The sequence below is a fragment of the Ascaphus truei genome, chromosome 4 (assembly GCF_040206685.1).
Source record: "Ascaphus truei isolate aAscTru1 chromosome 4, aAscTru1.hap1, whole genome shotgun sequence".
Classification (NCBI taxonomy): Eukaryota; Metazoa; Chordata; class Amphibia; order Anura; family Ascaphidae; genus Ascaphus; species Ascaphus truei.
Window position 1 is genome coordinate 133,333,590 of NC_134486.1, and position 24,145 is coordinate 133,357,734.

General features: G+C 37.3%; 1 protein-coding gene across 6 annotated transcripts in view; it reads left to right on the forward strand.

Moving 5' to 3' along the window:
* The window catches only part of LTBP1 (latent transforming growth factor beta binding protein 1), a 415,460-nt gene that overhangs the window by 353,073 nt on the left and 38,242 nt on the right, over nucleotides 1-24,145 (forward strand). For 4 of the 6 annotated variants that reach the window (XM_075596618.1, XM_075596617.1, XM_075596622.1 and 1 more), the window contains 2 exons: nucleotides 2,392-2,517; nucleotides 5,076-5,219. In XM_075596618.1, the coding sequence (XP_075452733.1) occupies nucleotides 2,392-2,517; nucleotides 5,076-5,219 (270 nt within the window). The remainder of the gene's footprint in view (nucleotides 1-2,391; nucleotides 2,518-5,075; nucleotides 5,220-24,145) is intronic. The other 2 variants (XM_075596619.1, XM_075596623.1) reach the window with 1 other exon arrangement.

Here is a 24,145-nt window from a genome sequence, read left to right on the forward strand (position 1 = left end):
TCCTGCATCAAAAGCATTCCTGTAAGCCAGGGGAGCGCAATCTTTTTTTCCCTGTGCCCCCTGCCGTCTGTCCCCCTCCCCTGTTTACCTTGCTTCAGAGGTCCTGGCGTCATGATGTCACGTTGCCACGGAAACGTGACGTCACATGAGTGATGCCGCGTTGCCATGGCGACGCGTGACCAGGAACGTTTGAAACAAGGTAATTAGAAGTTTACAGAGGCCCTGCAGCTCCCTCAGCATTAATTTAAATGTATTCGGGAAGCGTGCGGAGGCCTCTGTAAACCCCGTCCCCCCGCAGCAAGCCTTGTGCCCCCCACTTTGCGCACCGCTGCTGTAAGCAATTCTCTTGGGTAACATATTCTTCCCGACTTTTCTATTGGGAATTCATTCTACCTTGTCTTCTTACTAATACACTTTTGTATCATATCCCTCCAGCATCTTAAAGTAATCTTTTATGTGAATATAATGGAATGAGAAAATAAAGTTCTACTGGTCCCTCTCTTAGAGGCTGATTCAATAAGCCCTAAAGTGTGCAATAAACCAAAAAGACCCTATCAAGCCAATGGGAGTTTTCCGCCAATCTGGATTATTGACTCTTAGTCAGAATCAAGACTGTAGAATTCTTATTTTACTCTTTAATACAGCTGCATTTAAAACTTCTAAACAAATAATTACATATTGTTTTAGAATATGAAGTTGCCTTCACAACTATGTCCATCTGATTATATATATTTTTAAACAACAAGTCAAAGCCATTGATCTTCATAGTTATTTGTGTACAAGCTAAATATAATGATCTTATAGTTAATTATCTCGATTCAACACATTGCCGTCACAAATGTTCATAGTCCTCTTCCTTACTGAAACATTTCCAGGATCCATTCCGAGAGACTGCTTTTATAGTAATCACTGTACTGAAGGGTTAAAAGTGCCTCATGGATACCAGAACTATTTTACCTAATAATTGTTGCTGCAGAATATTTCACTGTATAAATCAAGTCTACATTAAATAACACTCTAGTAGAAGCTACTAGCATGTTACTGAAAAGTAATGATATTCTGGCAGCACTTGCAGGTCACATTCAACTTAGTTGACCATACAACTCCTCCTGAATATATATCTACTCTAGTTGGTATTCCAAGAACTGCTGTGAAGTGGTTTCAGCTGCGGATTCACTAGAGATTTGCTGGCGCAGACATATTTAGACTTAATTTTGACCGTGTTACCATCTGGTGCATGCATTACTACTGTTACCTAAGGGCTGCTATCGGAATTAAGTGATGGTTAATGATTGGGCAGGATCCAGTTTTATCCCTCGAATTCATCTGTGTATATTAACATTGATGGTAAGGTAATGCACTTCTTGTTGAACAGATGCATTATGGAAGGAAGGCTCGATTACTGTTTGGTTCCAGTGACTGCAACAGGAAGGTGTAACATTTTAACAGCTACTGTAGGTGAACAGCTGCCAAGTTTTGCAAATTCATTTCGGGGAGACTTTGACTTGTTAGGCAAATTGAATTGGTGATGGAAGTGCAGGGAGTGGGATGTACAGATGTTAAAGAGATTGTAAATTGAGGAGAATACAATAACAAAAAGCTTGCCCCAAAGTATTTTAACCTATCCAGAGCATCTGAGGTAGGAATGACATAGGGATCTCAAAGATTTAACTGTAATCCCCCTGTCCCCATGGCTTTTCTAAATTGTCATTGTCCTTTAAATCTAAGTGAGCGTGTATTTTACCTGTCCCAATTATGCTGCATATAAGAATAAAACTCGAGAATCATGGGAGTATAGGACACTGCAATGAATACAGCTTTCGATTCTTCATTTCAATAACTATTAAACATATATTTCATCATGTAACAAACTTTTTGTAGTGCAATCCAAGAATAATCAATGAACACACATTATTTTCATTGATGTATCTATTTGTATGATTGTGCTTCCGAGGTTCAGAGAAATTGGGGTAACTGCTGCTTTATACACATTTTTGTGTATGCATTGTTTATACAGTTCATGTTGCTTTTTCTTGTCATGTATTGTGTCTTGTTACACATTGTTAAAGTGTAAACATTTAAATCCATGTACAGATGTATCCTGTGCCGTTGGCCATCCAAACATGATATGTTGTTGTGATGGCCATGCTGTATGAGATGTGCCTATCACATGCATTATCTGTAAGTTCTGTTACTGTACCTAACCGTATCATCCATGAGCCTTACTGATACAGGAGAACAACAATATTATGGACAGTAACCAAGATCATTGGCTGTATATGTATGTACTGCACTTACCTTGTTTACCAGTGTTTCATGTTGAACTCTGTCTACATGTCTTCTTACCTATGTGCTATGTCTTGTCTGATGTGAAACATGTCTTAATTGCAGATGTTGATGAATGTGCAAACATCACTCATTGTGGCAGCCAAGGGTTCTGTGAAAATACAGATGGCTCCTACCGCTGTCTCTGTTACCAGGGGTATCAGGACTCACTGGATGGGCAAGGGTGTGTGGGTGAGTTATCTGTTTTAAGCAACCTCGGCCACGTTACCACAAGTGGCTGAACAGAACATTTGGGATTTTTGCGATGAAACCAGCATTTAGCATACACTAGTGTGTAAAGTAAACTGCACAGTAATTTGTGAATAGCTTAGACAGATTTCCTAGATTCACAACACCTGCAAGCCCCCTTGGTCTCAGGCAAAGAGACCCAAGTCCACCATTTAAATAGTCCTAATTGAGTAGTGCACCCCCATGTTAACAGGTGGGATGTTTTAAAAAATGGGTTTAATGTCAGTGTGGAAGGTTGCTTCTAATAGTAGGTAGATGTTGAAATGTAAATAAGATTCTAAACGCCCCCTTCTACCTTCTGTATGTATGACTCTGTCTTCCTTACTCTCACAGCACCAACTTTAGGCTGGGGTTGTACAACCCACTTAGAACAAAACAAGTTAATACTCTTACAACTTGCTTTTGCTTCTTTGTGCATAAAGCAAGTAGGTTGAATCATTTGGCAAGTTAGCAAAAATTTCAGACGCAGTTCTATGGGGCTAATCTGCTGCACTTACTAAATCATCAGACCTAACTGTGTTACCATTTCAGATAATAAAAAGCAAATACAACCATACCTTTTATAAACAGGAGTTATAGCAAATAAAGGAAAAATAATTTCTCCATCAATCATTTTACAACTGTATGTCCTCTTTTAACATCTGTTTCTCACATTTTCACTTGCTACATGTTTTATTTCTTTAAATATATATATATGTATCTTCTTTTGCTGCCTAGTCCTTAGGGAAGCATAACCCAGCTTCCCTATTGCTACAGTAGATGCACTTTTATGTGAAAGAAACCCATTGTACAGTGTTGGTGAACAAAAAGAGTAGCATATTTCTGTAAATTTGTATAAACGTTATCGCAACAGGACACCAGCACTGCAATGTAAATGTGAAGCACAGGTGAGGAAAACTACACTCATCTGATAGGCAAATGTCTATTGCAATTATAAACAAATCATAGTGAACCTCCTAGCACTTCCTATATTTGCCAAATTGACCTTACAAGATCATCAGTGCTAGTAATCCGTAGCCCCTCTGCACAAAAAGCGCCAGCATGAAGACATAGAATAAACAGGGGATCGGCACTCAAAAGAAACTTTATAAAAAAACATTTATTTCAATAGTTATATTCTTAGAAAAAAAAAATGAATAATATTTTTTTTAATAATTGTAATAACCCAACAATATATTAATGCATATGAAGATAAGCATGCATTTTTATCCAAATAAAGTAAAAATAATAAGTTATGGTTTTGTCTGTTACTGATAGGTACTTAAACCTTTTCTAAAATATACTTTGGTATGAGTTGCCCTCTCGTGTATTTTCATGTGTAATGTCAGCTTTATACTTTGCTTAAAGTTGTAGATTAGGGGTTTATGTTTGGTTGAAAGTCATTCTTGACCTTAATCTTGCAGCTTGGAGCTTGTCTGAAGTGTGACTGCACAGTACTTAACGCTTACAGATCTTGGAGAAAACTAATGAAGACATGAGAGAAAACACATGTATTTTATATAAATTAATGCCTATATGGTTATGCAAAGCACTGGATTGCAAGTCCAGCACAGGATTTACTAGGCGTCTCATGCTTAATTATCCCATGGGTATCTTTGTGCCTTATTGGGGTAGAAATGTAAAACTTCTGGTACATCAGCTGTGAAGTGAAAGTTATAATGGTAATCTGCAGGAGGAATCGTAAATTGCTTTAGTTCAAAAGGCAAATATATCTAAGTATATTCATTACAGGTAAGGATAGATTAAAAAAGCTACATTGGTATGTAGAACTGAATTTTAATTTAATTTGAGGATACAAACAGTTGATAACAATATGAGAAATAACAGACATAATAAGGGTTTTCAGGCATGAATTTCATAGAGCCACAACTGTTCTGACTCGACTATCTTTTATCATTTTCAGTTTCCTGCCACTTTCCTCCAGGTCCCTCTTGAGTGAATTTCCTTTTGGCATCAGTCTTCCCTTTTCATTTTCTTACCATGTCTTTTTTTCTTCTTTTCCAAGAAGCTCCAGTATTCATAAAATTCCATTCTTTGTGCAAACACTAAAGTTGAAGGCAGATTACTTTTTAATGTTCCATAAGGTCAGCGATAACTTGGAGTGAGACAACGCCATGTATTTTCAAGAAGCAATCATGCTTATGATGTCTAAGGTTTTCTCATCTATGAATAACAATCATTTTACTATTCTTAATTACAGAACTCATACTCCTATTGTTGCACTTTATTGGAATATGGCTTTTAGCTTTTGTGAGCTCGCTATTAATCAGCGTCTTTAGTCGAAGCCTCACACAATAGGGCTTTCTCTGCAGCTTTGGGATCTGCAAGCACTCAGGGAACTCTTGTATTTATTTTTATTCATTTCAGTAGCAATAAGATTGAATTGTGCACCAGGGAGCTTGTGTGTTCCAGCAGACAGTGCTGGCACAGGACGCATGGTAAGATGAAGAGCTGTCAGTAAGAAAGAATGTATCTGCATCAATCTGTTCTCCATTTTCCAGATGTGAACGAATGTGAAATGCTGAGCGGAGTTTGTGGTGAGGCCCTGTGCGAAAACGTGGATGGCTCATTCCTCTGCCTGTGCTCTGATGATAACCAGGAATACGACGCAATGACAGGGCAGTGCCGCTTCCGCCATTTGCCAGGTAAGAAGAAAATATGGTCTGGCACATAATTAGCAAAAGCGTATTCCATCTACTGTAATAACACTTCTTACAATGAAGACTATCATATGAAAACACACAATTTTGGTAGTGGGAATAGGCTCACTTATAATTTAAGACAAAAAGCTCCAATCCTAAAGCCAAAATGACAAACTATACAGCTAAATACATATCTGTTTTTCTTCTCATAAATAAGGGTAATTTAGTTAAATTCTTTGGCCAAAGCTTTATAAGCCTGCAGCCCCGTCATAGTAAACCTTTTTGCAGGTCCTAACACTACCTGTAAACGTTCTCTTCATTTGTCTAAGGCAGGGATAAATATCTCAGTAAACGGGTCATACACAGGTTAATCACAAGACTTGCTATTTAAAAGGTAGGATGGATGATATTTCAACTAGGGAGGAGGGGTCACAAACCTCCAAACAATTGTTTCCAATTGACATTTACAACCACACGCAGTCCCTGCAAGCTCAGAACCCAAACCTACCACACCATTTATATTTGTGCCAAAAGGAGTGCTGCTGGGATTGTGACCTCATGTATACAACAAAAGACAAAAAGCTCCAATGCTACATCCAATATGACAAATTTGTCATGTGCTGCAGGTTTGGAATCCAATTGTTTCCCCTGCTTCATTGCTTGCACTTTGCTTTGGATAGGCCCCCATTTATGTGGTATATATACAACTAGGAATAAATAAAGCCAAACACTTCAAAATTCTTCTGTTTAGGGATGCTCCTAAAAGAGCAGACATGTGAATGGTCCAAAAAGTATTGCAACACATATGAATACAAACCCCATTTCTTAGTTACCCTTTCCGTTAATGATATATCTGAAAATCCTTGACTTTTATTTGGTGGTCATGTGCCACATAATAGTACTCTATTCACCTAAGATAGCATTTTTTGCTTCAGACTTACCTCCCTAAAAATGAACTTACAATAATATAATTCTGAATACGACTGGATATTTCTAGTCTTCTACATATTGTAAAGAAAATACACATTTAAGTTAAATTAGTGTCCCTCCATTTAGAGCTTATACCTTCCATTGCCTACCTCTAATGCTCTTAGTCTTCGAAACACTAGAAATGTATATTGGGGAAATGGACACTTAACCCCTATTTAATCTGTTTACAAGCAGTTAACACAATGTACAATGTATTAAAGTCCATTTACTTGAAAGAAAAATCATACACTTAACTATGTTTTTATGGCTTCTCTCTACATTGAATAGATCCTTCATGTGTTTTTAGTTTGGGTATTCGCTCCTGGCTGTAATCATTGCGAAACTGGTACAAAAAGTAGCGCTATGTATAGTCATGAAAAATACTTCACTGAAATGATCTTTTAAAAATGAGTCTGGTATATTGTTTTCAATTCCTTTAGGGGGTTATTTACTAAAACTCTGAACTGTGAAACTGGAGCAAAATCCCTGCAAATGAGTTTGCACCAGATGTATCAAAGGAAAAATGCTATTTGTTTCAATGGAATTCACTTTCTTTGTGTAGAGGGCTGTTTTTTACACTTTCGTTTTGCTCAACTGTCAATTACCTAGTTTCACTAATGGTCGATAAATAAATACAAAATGGTGTTATCAGTGTTTAACACCAATTAATCGACCATATCCCTAAAGTCATATCTCCAGCATTCAAGTAGTGACCAAGGGACTTTTACCACAGTGATTTATTGGTGTTATTTGTAACATAGTGTGTGCAAATGAGCAGGTAACTTGAAATGACTTACTAAACTCACTAAACTCTGATACCTGTATATATTGGATTGCCGTCAAAAAATAAAGCTAATTTTTATCACCTACACCAGGTTGGCTTAGATCTACAGTACCGGTATCTTGCCTATGTTTAAAAATCATTGGTAAGACTTCACCTAAAGTACAGTGTTGTGTTCAGTTATATGGAACATTTCTTAATAAGTCAATTGGACATTGTGCAAAATAGGGCTACTAAAATGGCTCATGATCTACATCATAAAACTCATCTGGATAGACGGATGGGACTCAATATTTACACCTTGGAGAAGAGAATGGGGAGAGGGGATTGGATTGAAACGGTCAAATATACAAAGGTTTTCAACAAGGTGCAAGAGGGAAGCATGTTTCAGAGAAAGAGAAATGCTAGAACAAGAGGTCATACTCCGAAGCTGGGGGGTGGCACACTTATGGGAAATGTGAAGCACTTCTTCACAGAAAGGATGCTGAATTCATGGAATAGCCTCCCATTGGAGCTGGTAGAGGCTAATAAAATAGGGAAATTAAAAAATGTTTGGGATAGACATAAGGCTCTCTCAATTTGTTTCACTAGCATAATTTCTCACAGACATGACATTAAGCTGTATATCACCAACCATTTCTGAATAGCTATTTCTTCGTGAGTATAGCGTTAATTCCAAAAATATTGCTGCCACCCCCCCCCCTTTTTTTTAATAACACCAAATTTGAAAGTAGCTTAATGTATCAAGTTGTTGCTATGGCAACGGGATATCACATGACGCCGTGATGCACGTTGTCATGGCAACGTGACACCGTGATGACATACTGCCGTGACGCTGCCGGAGGGGGGCTGCTTGTCGAGGTAAGTCTCTCTTTTTTTTTTTTTTTACAGGGGAGGGGGGGCCTGCTGGCAGCATGCTGCCTTGGGCCCCATAAATCCTAAGGCCGTCCCTGCCCGAGGTATCAAAGGCACAATGAAATTGCTGCTATAAATGTTAGCAATCATAAAAATAATTCATATTCTGTACCAACACTGAAACAGCTTATATATAAAAAAAAATTAAAAGGTGTGTGGGGAGCACGCACGTTTTAAGTGAAACGTCTTTCTGTTGTGTCACTGAAATTGTAATTATGCTCTCAAAAGTCTTTCATTCAATCAAAAACATCAAAACCAAAAAACTATTTCAGTGACAAAACAAAAAGAAGTTTCATTCAGAATGCACGTGGTCGACTCACACACACGCGCCCTTTTTTTTGTTGTTGGATGGGTCGCCAATGGGATAATAGTTCAGCCTGACATGAATCGGTGTCAGTTAATAATTGCATACATGCCTCCAGTAACCATCACAGCCAGTGGTTGAACAATGTTCCCACAGGCCAATTTCATAGATTGAAACACAATTGCACATGTGAATGCGATTGCGTTTTACAATCAAAGATTCTTGGTAAGAAATTTGTTGACAAAGGTTACAGTAGTAAGCTTGTTGAAGATTCTTTCAATAGTGTCTTGGCTATTGATCGCACTACTTTACTAACAAAATCAAAAGAAAAACAAAGTTAAGTCAAAAAGCAATGCTAAGTTTGAGCAGGGACTTTATGATCAGTCTGCCTCCAGGTTTGCGACTACATTCAACCAATCATACAGAGCAATCCAGTCAATTTTAAATAAACACTGGAGTATACTATTATGTGATCCCCAACAGGGAACAATATTACCTAAAAATGTCCCAGTTTTATATAGGCCTTAAGGGTACCCTGGCTCCTAGCAAAATTCCCCAAAAAGATTCTGCCTCGTCTGCTATCTTAGCAAATAAATTTGGTAATCATAGATGCGGCAGAGGCTGCTGTATTACTAGCAAACTTCTGGTTCTGGCATTCAGTTTTACCTCACATTCTAAAGGTGGCACATTTAAAGTTAAAGCAAATATTAATTGCCTTAGTACCCATATTGTGTACATGATATCATGCAGATGCGGCCCACAATATGAGCACACGCTTTCTTGAGCACAGGCACAATGTGGTAAACGGCAATAACTCACATAGTGTGTCACGTCAGTTTAACCTTATAACAAAAGAAAAAAACGGCGCCTTACAAGTCCATATGTATGAGTCTTTAAAGTCCAAAAATGGAAGGAAGTGTCCAAAATTCTTCTAATCCTGTGCTTCTAGATGATTGGATGGTGATACGGCCGTGCGTTCCCTGATATGTGAATTAAACACAAAAAAAGATCATAGTGCAACAATGCTGACAAATGAACATGAAACAGACATTAGCATACAAGAGACACTGACAGATGACTAACAAGACATACAATACAATACATAACATATAAGACAAAATGGCAAGGCTGAAAATATGAAAAAAGCTAATTTAATACAAATAAACAACAATAAAATTGCTAATATGCGGGTGACTGTAAGACCGCTGGTCCGGTAGGTTAAAACCAGGACCCTACTCACAAGATGTTGGACGTAAACAGGCACTAATATCGACCACAGTGAGGTTTCAGCTTGTCCTCTGGTGCCACCGGAGTGTTCGTGGATGCACTCCAGTGCTGTCTCACGTTCCTGAGGCGGATGCTCCGACACTGGGGGGCGGACCTTGAGGTAGATGCCTCTTCCTGCTTAATGGTGCGATGTGAGCCTGTCACGCTGCTCACGTCAGTCCCATCGAGTATAGCTATGAACTCTGACCCTCCGCGTTTCGAGCACTTTTTACACACCACCCTTTTCTGTCATTTTAACCTTGTTCATAATAGTGATCCTAGTTCAATGACTATTATGGTGCTCACACAAATATCACCTCTTACATTAAGGGGGGGTAGGTTTAGGTTATCATGTAGAAGGGAAACTTTCTGGATCTACCAGTTGGCCCCTGGTGGATTTAATGAATGCATCGATACCAGCACGATCGTGTAGTGCAGGTTATTCCTCTGCCAGCAATACCCTTTTGTATTCTTTCTTGCTTTTTTATGCTCCCACTCTTTCACCCGCTCTGACTGTGCTTGAAGTTTTTTTTTAGCAGTCCTCTAGCAGTTTTTTATCAGTTTTATTTATTAAAGTAACCTTATCAATCATAGTAGTGTTTTAGATCTTTTCTGAATGTATTAGTAGTTATAAATAAATTAATAATGATTATTTTAATTACAATGATTTCAGTAATGTTAAATTTTAAATATTTATTTTTTTAATTATATATATATATATATATATATATATATATATATATATCCTATTGATTCATAATGCTGGTTTGTCCCTCCTCTGAACATGAGCCCATTTATTGTTAGCAAGACAGTTGTTATTATGTTTTTATCATTGGTTATTTATATAAATGTTGTATAGTATCATATTTCTTTTATTATTTATTATAGTATGCTTTACTTATATATGGTTGCAGTATTTATCATAGTTTATAATCGTTTAGCCTTCAAGGCAGCGCTGAGGTGCTTTCTTATTGGCGACTAAGCACCCAACTCCAATTGGTAATCTAGTTGCTAGACAGCTCGTAATGGTTTGTTTACAAATTGCCTAGCAACGTGAGAGGTATTTCAGGCGCTGCCATCGGTGCTACCCATAATCCTCTGATGAAGTCGCGACGAAACGTGTTCGGACTTTTCTAAAAAACGGCATTAGGTCATCACGCGGTGACGGGGTCGAGGCTGGATCATGTCCAAGGATTCTACCAAGGCTACAAGCATCGAGCCCGGCATACAACAGCACTCCGCTTCTACCATCTAGGCGTGTGAGCTGTTTGTGAGCAGAGCCGTGCAGCATGGTCTCTGCTCAAAAACAGCTCACATACCTATATATATATATATATATATATATATAAATATATATATATATATATATATATATATAGAGTGTGTGTTTGTGTGTATATATGTATGTATAGTGTGTGTGTCTTGTAGGAGACAGCTTACAGAGACTGAAGTGCTATGCCTGTCAGCTATAGCAGGGGTTGCTGGGATTTGTAGTCACTGGGGCCTTCCCTTCTGATTGCCTGTGGATGCTTGGTATCCACACCCGAGCTACAACTCCCAGCAGGCAGCCAACAAACAACAATGATGTCACTTCCGGTTATGCACTCACTTCTGTTTATATTTTCGTGACATTTTTCAGTTTTTTCCCTATGAGATTTTTGTGAATGGCACTGCAACGAAAGAAGTTTCACTTCAAAAAGCTTATTACTGTAATTGGAAACCCAAAATAACAAGCATTTTATCGGTTTATTCTTAAGCAGAAAAGGAGATCCATAGGATTTGCGTGACAAACCGTACCTCTCTCTGCTTTCATGGAAAGTAACACAATTGGGCGCTTATTCAGCCTTCCTAAGGTGACTTTGGAAATGAACAATTGTGTGGTATGCAGATGCTTTTAAGTTATGTCTTTGATTCTTATGACAGAATATAATTATTTCAGGGGTTCATAGTTATTAGACTTGGATTGTTCAAGTGGAAAGAAGAATTTAGTGTTTAATAAACTAAGCTTGATGGATCCATTGGAACTTTTCCCGAGGTCTTTTAAACCATATACAGTATTAGTCTAGCCAAATGCCTATGTATACTGATGGCTGTCACTCTGCCATCTCCAGTTTTGATATGATGTCCATACTGCAACAAACAAACCACTTAGAGAAAATATAATTTTGTTATAAATTATAAGATATGCATGGAACCACCAGTTTCTCTATTTATAGCAGATGAGTCTGTTATACCTGATGCCTCATCTACAATACGTGCAAATTCTGTAATATAGTTGAAGCTTTAGACCAGTGGTTCTTAAGCTGTTTGAACCTATGGACCCCTAGATGCTTTGTGCTTGCTAATAGTGGTTTGCAGAACTTAAATATCATCGGGTTTTAATTTTTAAAAATTTTCCGGTTCTGTTTTATTTGGCAGTTCTAAAAAGGTACTGTTTTGTTTTTTTTCACGGACCCCCTGGACTTGCACCATGGGCCCCCAGGAACCCTTGCCTTAGATACAAGAAGATAAATTATTAATTTGTAGAAAATTATATATAACATAATTATAATCATGTCTTTAAAGCAGAAATTCAACCCTGCTTAAATGTAATCATGTTCTGTTTTGAAATCCAGATACTGTAATTAATTAAATCAACTTTAGAATCACACAATGATTTTGATAATACAGCAGATAGTTTAGGCATGGATTCCCTAAACGCTGATATGGGTACAAACTTGAAGTAAAGAAAAGAGCTATGATTTATGAATTGCCACCGCCAATTTTTATTACCTACCCCAGGCTGGTGTGCATATAATGGCAACTATATACATAGGCAAGCCGTTTTTAACTCACATAATCTCCCCTATGGGGCAGATTCATCAAGCTCTGTTACCGGTTAATGCCTATTGACGTGAACAGGATTTTATGAAGATAGAAATGTTAGTAAATAAAGCGATATTTGTGAGTTAAAAGATGCAGTTTTTATTTTTTATTAACTTAAGTTTATTAGAGTTTAGTGAATATTGGCCATAGTCTCTTAATTAAAGCAACAGCTCTCCTCCCCCATTATTTTATAGAATCAGAACTGGAGCTTAACATCGCCATTCCTAGCTCTGTTGACCTCTTGATTCCCGATATATTTACCTTTGTATGTGTCGCTAAAATGAAATCATTATTGACTGCCAGGGTTGTCCAACAGGAAGCTGCAATGCTCTGATGACGTGGCTTCTTATTGGTTTGTTGGAGTGAGGCTTGGGTGGCAGCTATACTGATTTTCTACAACTGAATTTGGAGGGTTCCCTGGAGCTTATTGATGGTCATGAACATAAGGGGTGAGAATCTAGAGAGTAGAATCACAAAAGAAATTCACTTGCCAGCACACCACAATAATTAAAATATAACATTTAATGGCAACATAATTCAAATATCTATCGCTAAACAATAAAAGAGTAAGTGAGGGTAAAAGTACACAGAAACAATAATCACTGTGTAGGGAAGAAATCAGGTCAATTATTAATGACTATTGAGTAACTGATTTATCAGGAGGGTAAACAAGAATGACAGCAGTCGCTAGATTGTGCAAAGTTAATGTGTAAGGTAGGGTCCCGAGCTACCTCTTAACAGACAACATAGAGCGCAGAGTAGAAGTAATGAACTGCTAACTGACAGAATCTAATAGTGGTAAGAGTATACAAAGAAGACACTCAATTGTTCAATAGTAACTTACTACCCTCAAACACTTGCCTAACATTGCTAAGGTTGCTGGTGTTTGCGCTAAGAGAAACTGAGAATACGCGCAACAGATAGAGCTCCCGTATGCCAAGCTTGGAAGGGGAGCAAGCGTCTGCCTAAAGTCCAACCCCCATCTGACGACATACACGCTGACGTCACGAGTCATCTGACGCGGAAGCGGATACACGTCGCCGATCAAGTGTAGGAGAGAAGGAAGAGACACTGAGCACCCCACCAACGGACAAGTGGATCACTACTGTTCCAGTGGTCATTCTAAGTACCGAAGTGCCTGTATCAACTTAGATTTTGTGAGTGTTTATAACTGTTTTTAATCGTCTTATAAATTGACTATACTACTCTATGGGCCTTGCGCTTTTTTCTATTTTTGTTTTTACTTGCCTAACTTGTAAACCCACTTGCTTGTCCCTATCAAGTCGGTGCGCTCATACTCCCACCGCTAAAATACTGCACTCAATGTAGATCCATCGACTGTTGGGTCTACAGGCTATATTTTAATTATTGTGGTGTGCTGGCAAGTTAATTTATTTTGGGTCTGTACTCTCTAGATCCTCACCCCATATGTTCATGATATTCACAAATTCACATTACTGCACCCACAATGAAGCACTTGTGAACCATATATATATACAGTTTCAGAAGCAGCAGCTCCAGTAGCCAATAAAAAAGCATTGTGGCTCCTGTCAGGAAATGTATACGCGAGCGTGGGCCATCTGAAAAGCATAGACCAGGGGTTTCTTTTTCTTGATCAATATTACTACAGAATAAGTATATTACCTACTTTAGAATTAAACACACCAGTTAACTTGATCATTAGATTAGGACAATAAGTACAGTATGTAAACTGATTACATTTACTGTATAATGTTTATTGTGCTAATTGTGACCATTATATTAATATATTGATAACGATGAACCTCTATACGATTCACTTTGAAGTGGTTCCCAGCAAAACCGAATTGAAAGCAGCAGTTGGTGCTGATACGTTTTTTCTTTCCATTTTATTTTTACAGTAAAAAATCTTATTGCCCTTTCCAAAGCAGTTTTTATTTTTTTCATCTGATGCTGCGTTCAGGAGATATAGTATAAATGTTTTATAAATTCAGTGTCCGGGAGCCCATTGCAGTCTAAAGGTTGCCATGGTAGCCTCAGAAATTAGAGATTAAGAAAATCATGTTTTTCAACACTAGAAGAAAAAAATATTCTTAGAGCAGGATTTGCCCAGGAGGAAATATATATATATATATATACTGTGGTTGACAAATCACCAAAAAATCTACTCGCCACACAAAAAAATCTACTCGCCACCTAGTACCAAACGTGTGCTGCTTGGGCCAATATTTACTCGCCCGGGGGTTAAATCCACTCGCCCGGGGCGAGCAAATGTATAGGTTTGTCGAACACTGTATATATATATATATATATATATATATAAATTAAACTTTAAATAGACTTCTGGGGAGGTTGCTACTTTATTTATTTATACAATTATTTACCAGGAAATAATCCATTGAGAGTCATCTCTCATGTTTAAGTATGTACAAGACACAGTTATGATAACAATACCTCGTTACATTAAATGAACAGAGGTTATACTTTAAAAGTTCATGAAATGTCTTAAAATATAAAGATAATATATGTTATGGGCGTTTGTAACAGTTACAGACCAGATTAAAATGTCAGACAGCTGAGGTCTTGAAAGAACTTAGACTGATAGCGGCTTTGACAGTCTCTGGTAGATTGTTCCAGTTGTGAGGTGCACGGTAAGAGAAGGAGGAGTGGCTGGATTCTTTGTTGAACCTTCGGACGATGAACAGTATTTTGGAGTCAGATCTCAGTTTGTTCAGATAAGGGGTGTAGTATTTTGGTTTAAAGTGCAATCTACAGTACTGAGGACGTTTTTTTGTTTCAAAATGTATTGTTTAAGAGACCACCCTGAGTCCCAGTGTGGCTTCTAATGATGACAAAGATTACTTTTCAAAACATACACTTTTAAAATATTTACAGGTATAAATAGAAAGTACTCACAGCCACAGTAAAACAGGAAAAGATATGCATTCTACCACCAACTCACAGAAGACCCCATGGTCTTCTATTCCTGGCCGCTTTGAAAAAAGGCTAAATTTTTTAAATAAATAATAGAAAAGGATTGCACCTATAAATTATTTTAGGAAATAATTTGTGTAAATGAGGTGCTACAGCCAATGTAATTCCTCACACAATCTGTTTTTGTTACTCTAGCAGCAGCCAGAGGGTGCGACGGGAGAAATGCGGTTGCATTTTTTTGGAGTCTCATTATTTTAGAAATTGGTTTAGAGAAAAAGAGATCGTCTGCTTGCCTCATTATTTGTAACATTACAGCAATAGTTTTTAATAATGTACAAGGGAATTAGGAGAGACTTACTTTACGACTTGTAGACTTTTATTATAATGGTATTAACATAACATTAATTACAGTTTAGAAAAAAATTCCACATGTTTATATGTTCCCTTAGAGAAAAGAGCCCAGTTGCCTTTTGAACCTAGAAACTGAAAGCACGTGCCATTTCAGACAAATGCTGTTTTCGATAGATAAAATGTGGACACTTAATGAAAGTAGCATGTTCGTTTTGGCAAAGCCCATCACCTCAGATCATTGCCAGGTTGTAGTACTGTCTGGTCTCCATTAGGATGTTGCATTTTTCCTTGCAAGACATAACAATCAAGTGTTTGTTGTTTCTTCTACACTCAACCTTCAACCTACAGTATGTTGATATTTTTCTGTAATGTGTTTTGCTTGCCCACTGTGTGTTTTAAAAAGACATTAAGTCACAGGTCTGTTAAAAAATACTGTAACTCTCAATATAACACAAAATGTTACGGCTGCAATGAGTAAGTGTAATGTGGCTACATTTTATATGCCTAAACTACAATCAACTGGCACATTGATTCAGTGAATTGTGGTATTATTTAATATCAGTTCTTAATGTTAATTAGTAATAGAAATGGACGACTGTGTAAAAGGCAAGCAATACAGGCAAAGTGAATCAAAGCTACAATTTCTAATCAATGGGTAAAGATCGTACAGTAACATTTATGTAATACTTGTTATTGAGATATGAAGCATCCTAAATTATGGTTATTGTTTTATTCCAACGGTCATACGCTTCAAGTTCAAATATACCTTTTAATACTGTTGGATAAAAGCACTTTTATGCTTAAGCAATATTTTCACGCAGTAAATGAGATCCACAGAAACATGTTGGCATCTCTTAGTGTTAAAGTATAATAAAATGACAAAATAAACAAAAATGTTTCACATTATAAAATCTTAGAAGGCAAACAGTTCTGCTAAGTATTGAGCACATAAGGTTTTCATTACAATTAGAAATGAATACAATGCCTTTGGGGCATTACTGCACCCCTCTGGAATACATGTATGAATGGAGGGGTGGAAAAGCAAAAATGTGGACTTGTGAATACAATCTGTGTATAACAAAAACCTCAAAAGTAATCAATTGTAGTCTACCAGTCAGAGGGTTGTCAATGGAACCAGGCAGTTCAGCAGGGGTTGTCGGTAGGCATGCACTATTTGCTGTCTATTTATCTCAAGATTGTCCACTCACTGGCTTCATCTTGGGTGCTCCGGACTGTGGACTTAATTGGAAAGTCTGGGGTTATTGTCATTGATTTGTTTATTCGAGATACTAAAGATTGCAATTGGAAATCGTGACACTGTTTTTTTTTGTTTATTTACCTTTCTTCTACTGGGCATTTTCGTAGACAACTTAAACATGTTATCTAAGCATAGTGAGATGGTGAAAATCCCTCCTGGTAAGGTGTATAATGAGAGAAATAACAATTTCACCTTGGCATGTTGACCTATTAGCTTTTATAGAAATGACGAGGTACATACAGTATACTGTATAAGTAAAAGATCATTCATTTTGATTCTTGTTTCACATTTTGCAGTCTAGATATTAAAGTGGGTAGAATGAGTTTCCTTCTAAAGGGTGTTTGATTTCCTGATATTTTAACTCCTTGCTCAGGATATCCGTACATGGTTGCCCATATTTGCATATCCTGTCCAATATATTGATTTTTTTTGTTAAAAAATACCAGAGATTGAGTTCTAATTCTGCAATCAAAATGATCTAGAGTGGTGTCACAAACTGGGTTATTTTTCTTATTAATTAAGGCAACCGTTAATTGTGGTATTAATTGTGAAAGGATTGTATAATTGCTTGTGAACGCATGGTTGTAATGAGTTATACTGTTTTTTTTATTATTATTATTATTATTATAAGAGCATACATTCTAAATTCTATTTTCAGAGAGGACCACTGCTCTAATTTTGATTATTTCTCTAAAATATAAAGTTTGTAAAAAATGTGTATTAGACTTTTCTTGTGTAGATTTTGGAAAACAGAGTCAGCAAATTTTCCATGGGCCTGATTCCACAGTCAAGGTTTTGGCTTAGATACCGGATAACGCCTCAGTGGTGTTATGTATTTCTGTCCTATTTTGAAATGTATGTAAAAATTCACACCACATAGATCTCTGTAATATGGGCTACAATTCACACACGTAGATTGTCACACAGATGTATATGCTATTATACTTACATTTCTGTGGTCTAAACTTGGCTTGCTTTAGAGTTTTATTAAATTCATATAAGTTATCTTGGCCATACTTATAGTTCAACAGACAGATTTTACCATATTTCATTCATGGCCATTCCATAAAATGTAGCATGTCACAAAGGATTTGCCTCAAATTGATTCTCATTCTATCGAAAGCAGATGTTTTTCCCCCAGATCTATAAGGTATCAGAGATGGCTTCCTAAAAACAAGTAAAATGAATACCACCTAACTAAGCATATATCTAGTACAAACTAGAAACTATGGACCATATTAATTAAATGGTACTAACCATTACGGCACCTTACTACTTAGTGAATGGGACGAAAGGTGCATTACAGCGTATAAAACCTTAGTAACAATGACCCTATGTGTGTAATGTGTATTTGTTCTCTTCATTGCTAGACGGGATACAAAATACTTGGTGTCTCTAGTAAAGTACAGTAACCTTGTCTTGAACTACAAATATAATGCTATAATTTGTGCCTTCAAGTCAGTTGATACTGTTTTGATTCACTAGTCCCTCATAAGGAATGTAAGCAATGTATGACATTATAAAGTACGTACATTTATGGGGAGATTGAATATCTTCTCAGTTAATTAAATATATGCCATTTTTCAACATAGTCAGATTATCAATTCTGAGAGATATGTCTTTTACTAGAGTACCATTTAATAGTGTCCGGAAATTATTTGTTATTTTCTTATTTTAAATGGTTCGTGGTTTTTTTTTGTTCATCGTATCTGTCTTAATATCAACATGGGTATAACATTAACATCCTGAGTGCTCTTCTCAACTCCAGTCCTCCAGACACCCCAACAGGTCAGGTTTTAAGGATATCCCTGCTTCAGCACAGATGGCTCAGTCAATGACTGAGTTACTGATTGAGCCACCTGTGCTGAAGTAGGGATATCCTGAAAACCTGACCTGTTTGGGGGTCTTGAGGCTGGAGTTGAGAACACCTGCCTTAAGCCATTCTAAGATTAGCACAAAAGCTGGCATACACCTGACACTTGTTCCATTCTCAAAATGCCATAGCTTTCTGTACCAGTTCACCCGCTAATCACAGCTCTGAGAGAGACGAGGCATAATTCTCAATAGAGAAGAGGACTTTCTCTTTGTTCATGACAATAGAGGGGAACAATCACTAAAACGTGGCCTGGTTCCAAAATAAGTTTTTTTTTACTCATCTACCACATTAATATGTTTTAACCAAACCAAGCATCCCTAATAACCGCCTACTATTACTTTAGCCATGTTGAAGGCCACAATATCATATACATTCTGGACCTGGTACTTACTGGGAACATAAATAGAGGCTACCGAAATCTTTGTTGGAAATACTTCCTGCACTATTATTGTTTTTTTCATCTTTTTGAAAAGTACCTAAAGCACAGACCCCTAGTACTGGTATGAATGTTTCTTGACAACCTCCAAGTCGGAACTTGATTGAAAGTCAAATGTTTTGGTCTTCTTACTTTTAACTGAAATAGAAAGCCTACATTGACATTCACGAATCTAAAGGAAATAACTGTAATGCTACATTTCATGATGCACACTCATTTATCCTAGCTACTTGGCTTTGGTACTGTATTGTCTGAGTGACCTTACACATAGTGAGCCTCAGTGTCCTCTGTGTTAAGTGGGTTGTGATGCATTACAATATACAGCACCACTATTGCCACTGAATCTTATGGCAACTCTGAGATGTTCTGAATTATTCTGGGATACGTTGCACTGTATTGTCTGGGCTGGAAAACAATGTTAATTTGTACTGTACATCTGCATTTCTAGGTAAAATGTATAAAGTGAAAGTGTAGAAGAGACATTACAATTTGTAAGTCTCTATAAAAATATTTGAAGAAAAACTGACCAGAATGATTTTAATATTTTGCTTTCATAAACATCATATTGCAAAATTAGTATTTCTATACTGCCATCCTTTTTTTGCTGGCTAAAACAGTGCTCTCCTCTTAATCAACCATGTAAGTTAGAATAATAATGTCTTAGACTTATAATGTCTTCGTTACATTATTTGAGAGATTAATTGGGCTATTAATTTCTCAAAATCTTATCATTGAGGTTTATTCAAGAACAACTTTTTCTTGCCAATAAGATGTTGGAGGTATGGCTCTGTATGTAATCAAAATTCAGAGATATTATAGTTAGGCCTGCAATATACTCTACAAAAAAAGAAATGGTAGCTGCCCAGGAGAAACGAGACATCACTTAAGGTTGGAGAAATGAGGATTTCACCAGCAACAAAGGAAAGGGTTCTTCACAGGAAGGGCAATTAAAATGCGAAATTCATTACCCATGGAGACGACTGTGATGGCAGATACAATAGATATCTTTAATAAAAGGTTGGACATCTTTTTAGAAAGGAAAGGTATACAGGGATACGCCACATAAGTAAACATGGAAGGATGTTGATCCAGGGAGAAATCTGATCACAGGATGATGTTTCACTGGGGTTTTTTGTTTGCCTTCCTCTGTCTGGATCACAATACTGTAATTACAAACATAGGATAAGTATCTGTCGTCTAAATTTAGCATAGGTTGAAGGTCTTTTTCAACTTCATTTACTATGTATCTTCACAAAATTGTGCCAACAGAAGAATACTAAGGGCTAGATCCACAAACCCCTGTTAAATCAATGCTCATAACGCACATTATTTTCCCAGAGGTTAATACATATCCAGCAAAGCTAAACACATGCAAATTATATTGTATATCTCATTAGCATATGGTTAAAGTCACATTGTTAGTGTGTAACGTTGCATTAGCGTTCCAGTAACATGTCGTCAAGTGTGTATTTGACTTACTCCCATTCAAACCCTGAAATAGGTATTTAACTAAAGTTAAAAAAAAGAGAGGAATGGAGAGGGAAATAATGCAGTGCTAACCAACTCGCATAACCTTGGCATTACACACCCATCCATACCCTGTAAAATCCCTCATTAGTTGCGATAAGTTTGGATATGTCTTAACTAGCATAATGTTAATTCCCTGCGTTATCTTTAACAGACTTTAGTGGATATGCGCATCTCATTATCACTAACAGCAGTTATTGTTAACACAATGCTCTTTCTTGGAAGAAAACATGACTTAACATTACATTATTAGAGTTTAAATATATGTAGTTAGGCTTAATGTGACGTTAGGTTAACTTCATGTTAAGTCATTTAACACAGTTGATCTGGCCCTAAGTCTTTCTATGTCACTGAAATCCCTGAATCTCAATAAGAGGTGCAAAAATGTTGTTTTCCTCACAGCACATAACAGTTTAAAATGAACTGTGTGTACGGTATAACAATGCCTAACACCATTAACTTACAGGACAAAACATACATTATTAGTTGAGATCCTCGACTCCCTAGTTATGCACGTGCCTCATATCGGTGCAGTTTTTGCCACTTAGGTACATAGGCATCATAATATTACCAATACTGTGGGTACAATATGCTTTATTATTGAGATTGTAGTGCAGTTAGAATTCAACAAATTCCTTGTACAGTGAAGACTTAAACATTTAAACCATATAATTTATGGAGGTCTAACTATTAACACATGGAAAAACTTGTTTTGATGCACTGTACAGTACCATTTTGTGCTACATGTGGCAGCACATGTACACTGTAACTAGCTTGTTGCACCAGTTTTACTTTTTTGTGCCAATTTCTACATGAGAAAGTTTATGCTGAATGGTTGTGGTGTGCAGGCCCTCAATACCTGTGCCGTTACGCGGCATGGCGGCTACAGGGCCCAGTGGAGGAGGGCCCAGGTGGGTGGTGGCAGCTGAAGGTGGACCCAGCAGGACGGCAGATTACTGAGTTGGTCCTGACTTCTTGTATAGGGCGAATGGCCCACTCAGAGCCGCCGGGCCCAGGACACTCTCTCTCTCTCTCCCCTCCCACTCTCCCCCTGTCAGCAGCCCTGTGTGTATTTAGAATGACCAGGCCCCCTTAAGCAGAATCGCACTATTTTTCGCTCTTGGTATTCACCAGTGCCTGAAATTGATAACAATAGGGTCGCCGAGAAAACCTAACTGTAGTGAGCCATTGGAAAGCTGCAATTTCATTTTGACTATGTAACCGCTTTCTATTTTTCCTTCATATTAGCACACACAAAAAAAGAAAGTATCTCAGCAACCAGATTGCTCCTGGAGACCAGAATTAACATGGTTTGGCTCTAAATGCCTCTCTTTTTGAACATGGGAGTATTTCTGTTTTAAGCAACAACAACAAAAAATGTTTGTCAACTTTTGTTTCCAAAAAAGCACAAAGCTGAGTTGCTGGAGTTCTAAATGGAATACGCGATGCAATGTATTCTGTTGTACAGACACATTTTGATGCAAGAAGATAACGTAAAAGACTTACATTAAAGATAGTGGCATTTTACTCTTTATTCACTCATAAATAAAGTATAAGCAGAAGCATATGCAGTAAAGCATTGACTAAACTCCAAATCCACCTTAACAACGAAGCTGCTTCAGTACTTTGTGTTTGTTTTCACAAATTTTAAGTGCCAGGTGAGCTTCTGGTGGATATTATTTAAGTTGGCTCTCTCAGCAGCTCTCTTTTACCTCAACTGGCTCCTGCTGTGTTTGTCACACTTTTCATGTAACTGACTTGTTTTTAACATATTTTGAAAATTGATTCTTTTATAGATGGCAATTTAAAAAATAAATAAAAGCGTGTTCATATGTTGCATCATTTGAATACAGAAAACAAATATTACAGAATTGTTTTTAAACAACACTGATTTAAAACAAAAATCATCCAAATTTTCCTTGACATTTTTTAGTATGGCTTAATTTAAGTCCCAATAATATTTAATAGGTGAAGAGTGCAAAGCGGTTTTGCTGTAGTGGAGAAATTACTGCAACTTTATTGAGTTGTTCAGTTTTTTAACATTGTCACTATTTCATTATAAAATCTGATGGTTTAAAGTACAAATAGGTATAACAATTCAGGGTGTCAAATACTGTTTATATGTGTTATATACACAGATACACACACACATATACACACACACAGCAAACCTGTCGCTCCCAGCAGAATGGACTGTACACACAAAAAGTGTGCATCACTTGCACGCGCGTTCGCATAGCGCCCGCACCTACTATAGAACAAGCCTTACTTGGAGAATTCAATGCTAAGAATGTCTGAATAGGTCAATAATAGAAAACAAAGTACTTTAAGCTTTGTGTAGCAAATGTAACAAAAAAAGTTTGCACTGACTCTTTGCTTTTTCTAAAATACAAATCCTGTAAATATATAGACTCAATAAGAAATAAAATTGACACCAATATTGGAACACATTATTGAGATACATAATGTAAATGCCAGTTCTTTTGTAGGTATTGACCACATCTCACTATGTACCAGAAATGGAAACTGGAATAAATTCTCAACCCTTAAGGACTAAATGAGGGATTTATGTTTTCTCCTTTTATCTAAATGTATTTACAAAGATTTAGGATATTGCACTGTATACTAAAGATTTTCAATGTAAGAGCTATTTTATATTCATTTATAATATGTAGGACATCAATAACCAAGGAAATGAAAAGAGAACTTTGTCCCCCTTTATTGATAATTATTAATAACCTTTAGGCTGAGTCCATACAGACTTCAGCCGTGTGGAGGCGCGCGGAGGCTGAGGGAAAGCGGGTGCTTTTCCTGGCCTTAGACCACGCGCCGTCCGGGGGAGTGTCGGGGGGGCCTGTGACATCACAGAGCTGGTTCATTGGGCGAACCGCTCACGTGACCGGCCCTGCGCTCCGGCGAGCTCAGAAACATAACATTTGTTAAGACACACGCTTCCGCAAGCGTGCGCGAGCCCCTGCTAAAGCCGCTCTCATTGCGGCTGCAGGGGCTCACTTCCGAGAAGCAGCGCGCCTCAGCATGGGCGCCGACCATGCCCGAGGCCTTTGATGCAACCTTGAGGAGATATAAATTTATGAAACTGTATTAGTTGGATATAAATGGATATTATTTATAATACATTTGAAGGGTGAAACCGAAAAAGTAAATCAATATTGAAGATACAACAATGATAATGAGCTATAATTCACAGTTACATAATATTACAAGATTAATACATTATTACAATCTGCACATGCAGTGTAGTATCAACTTAAAATAACATCATTATAAACATTAAAAGACGTATATTAAGTCAATTTCCCATTTACTGTAGCAAGAGTGGCAGTTCAATTCATGTCATGAGTCTGCGAAAGGCTGGTAGTGGTAGTTCACACCCATAGTCCCTGACCCCTGAAGTAGCATCATTTTGCGAAATGCGCGTCAGGTTAGGATGCTGCTTTAAGACTGCAA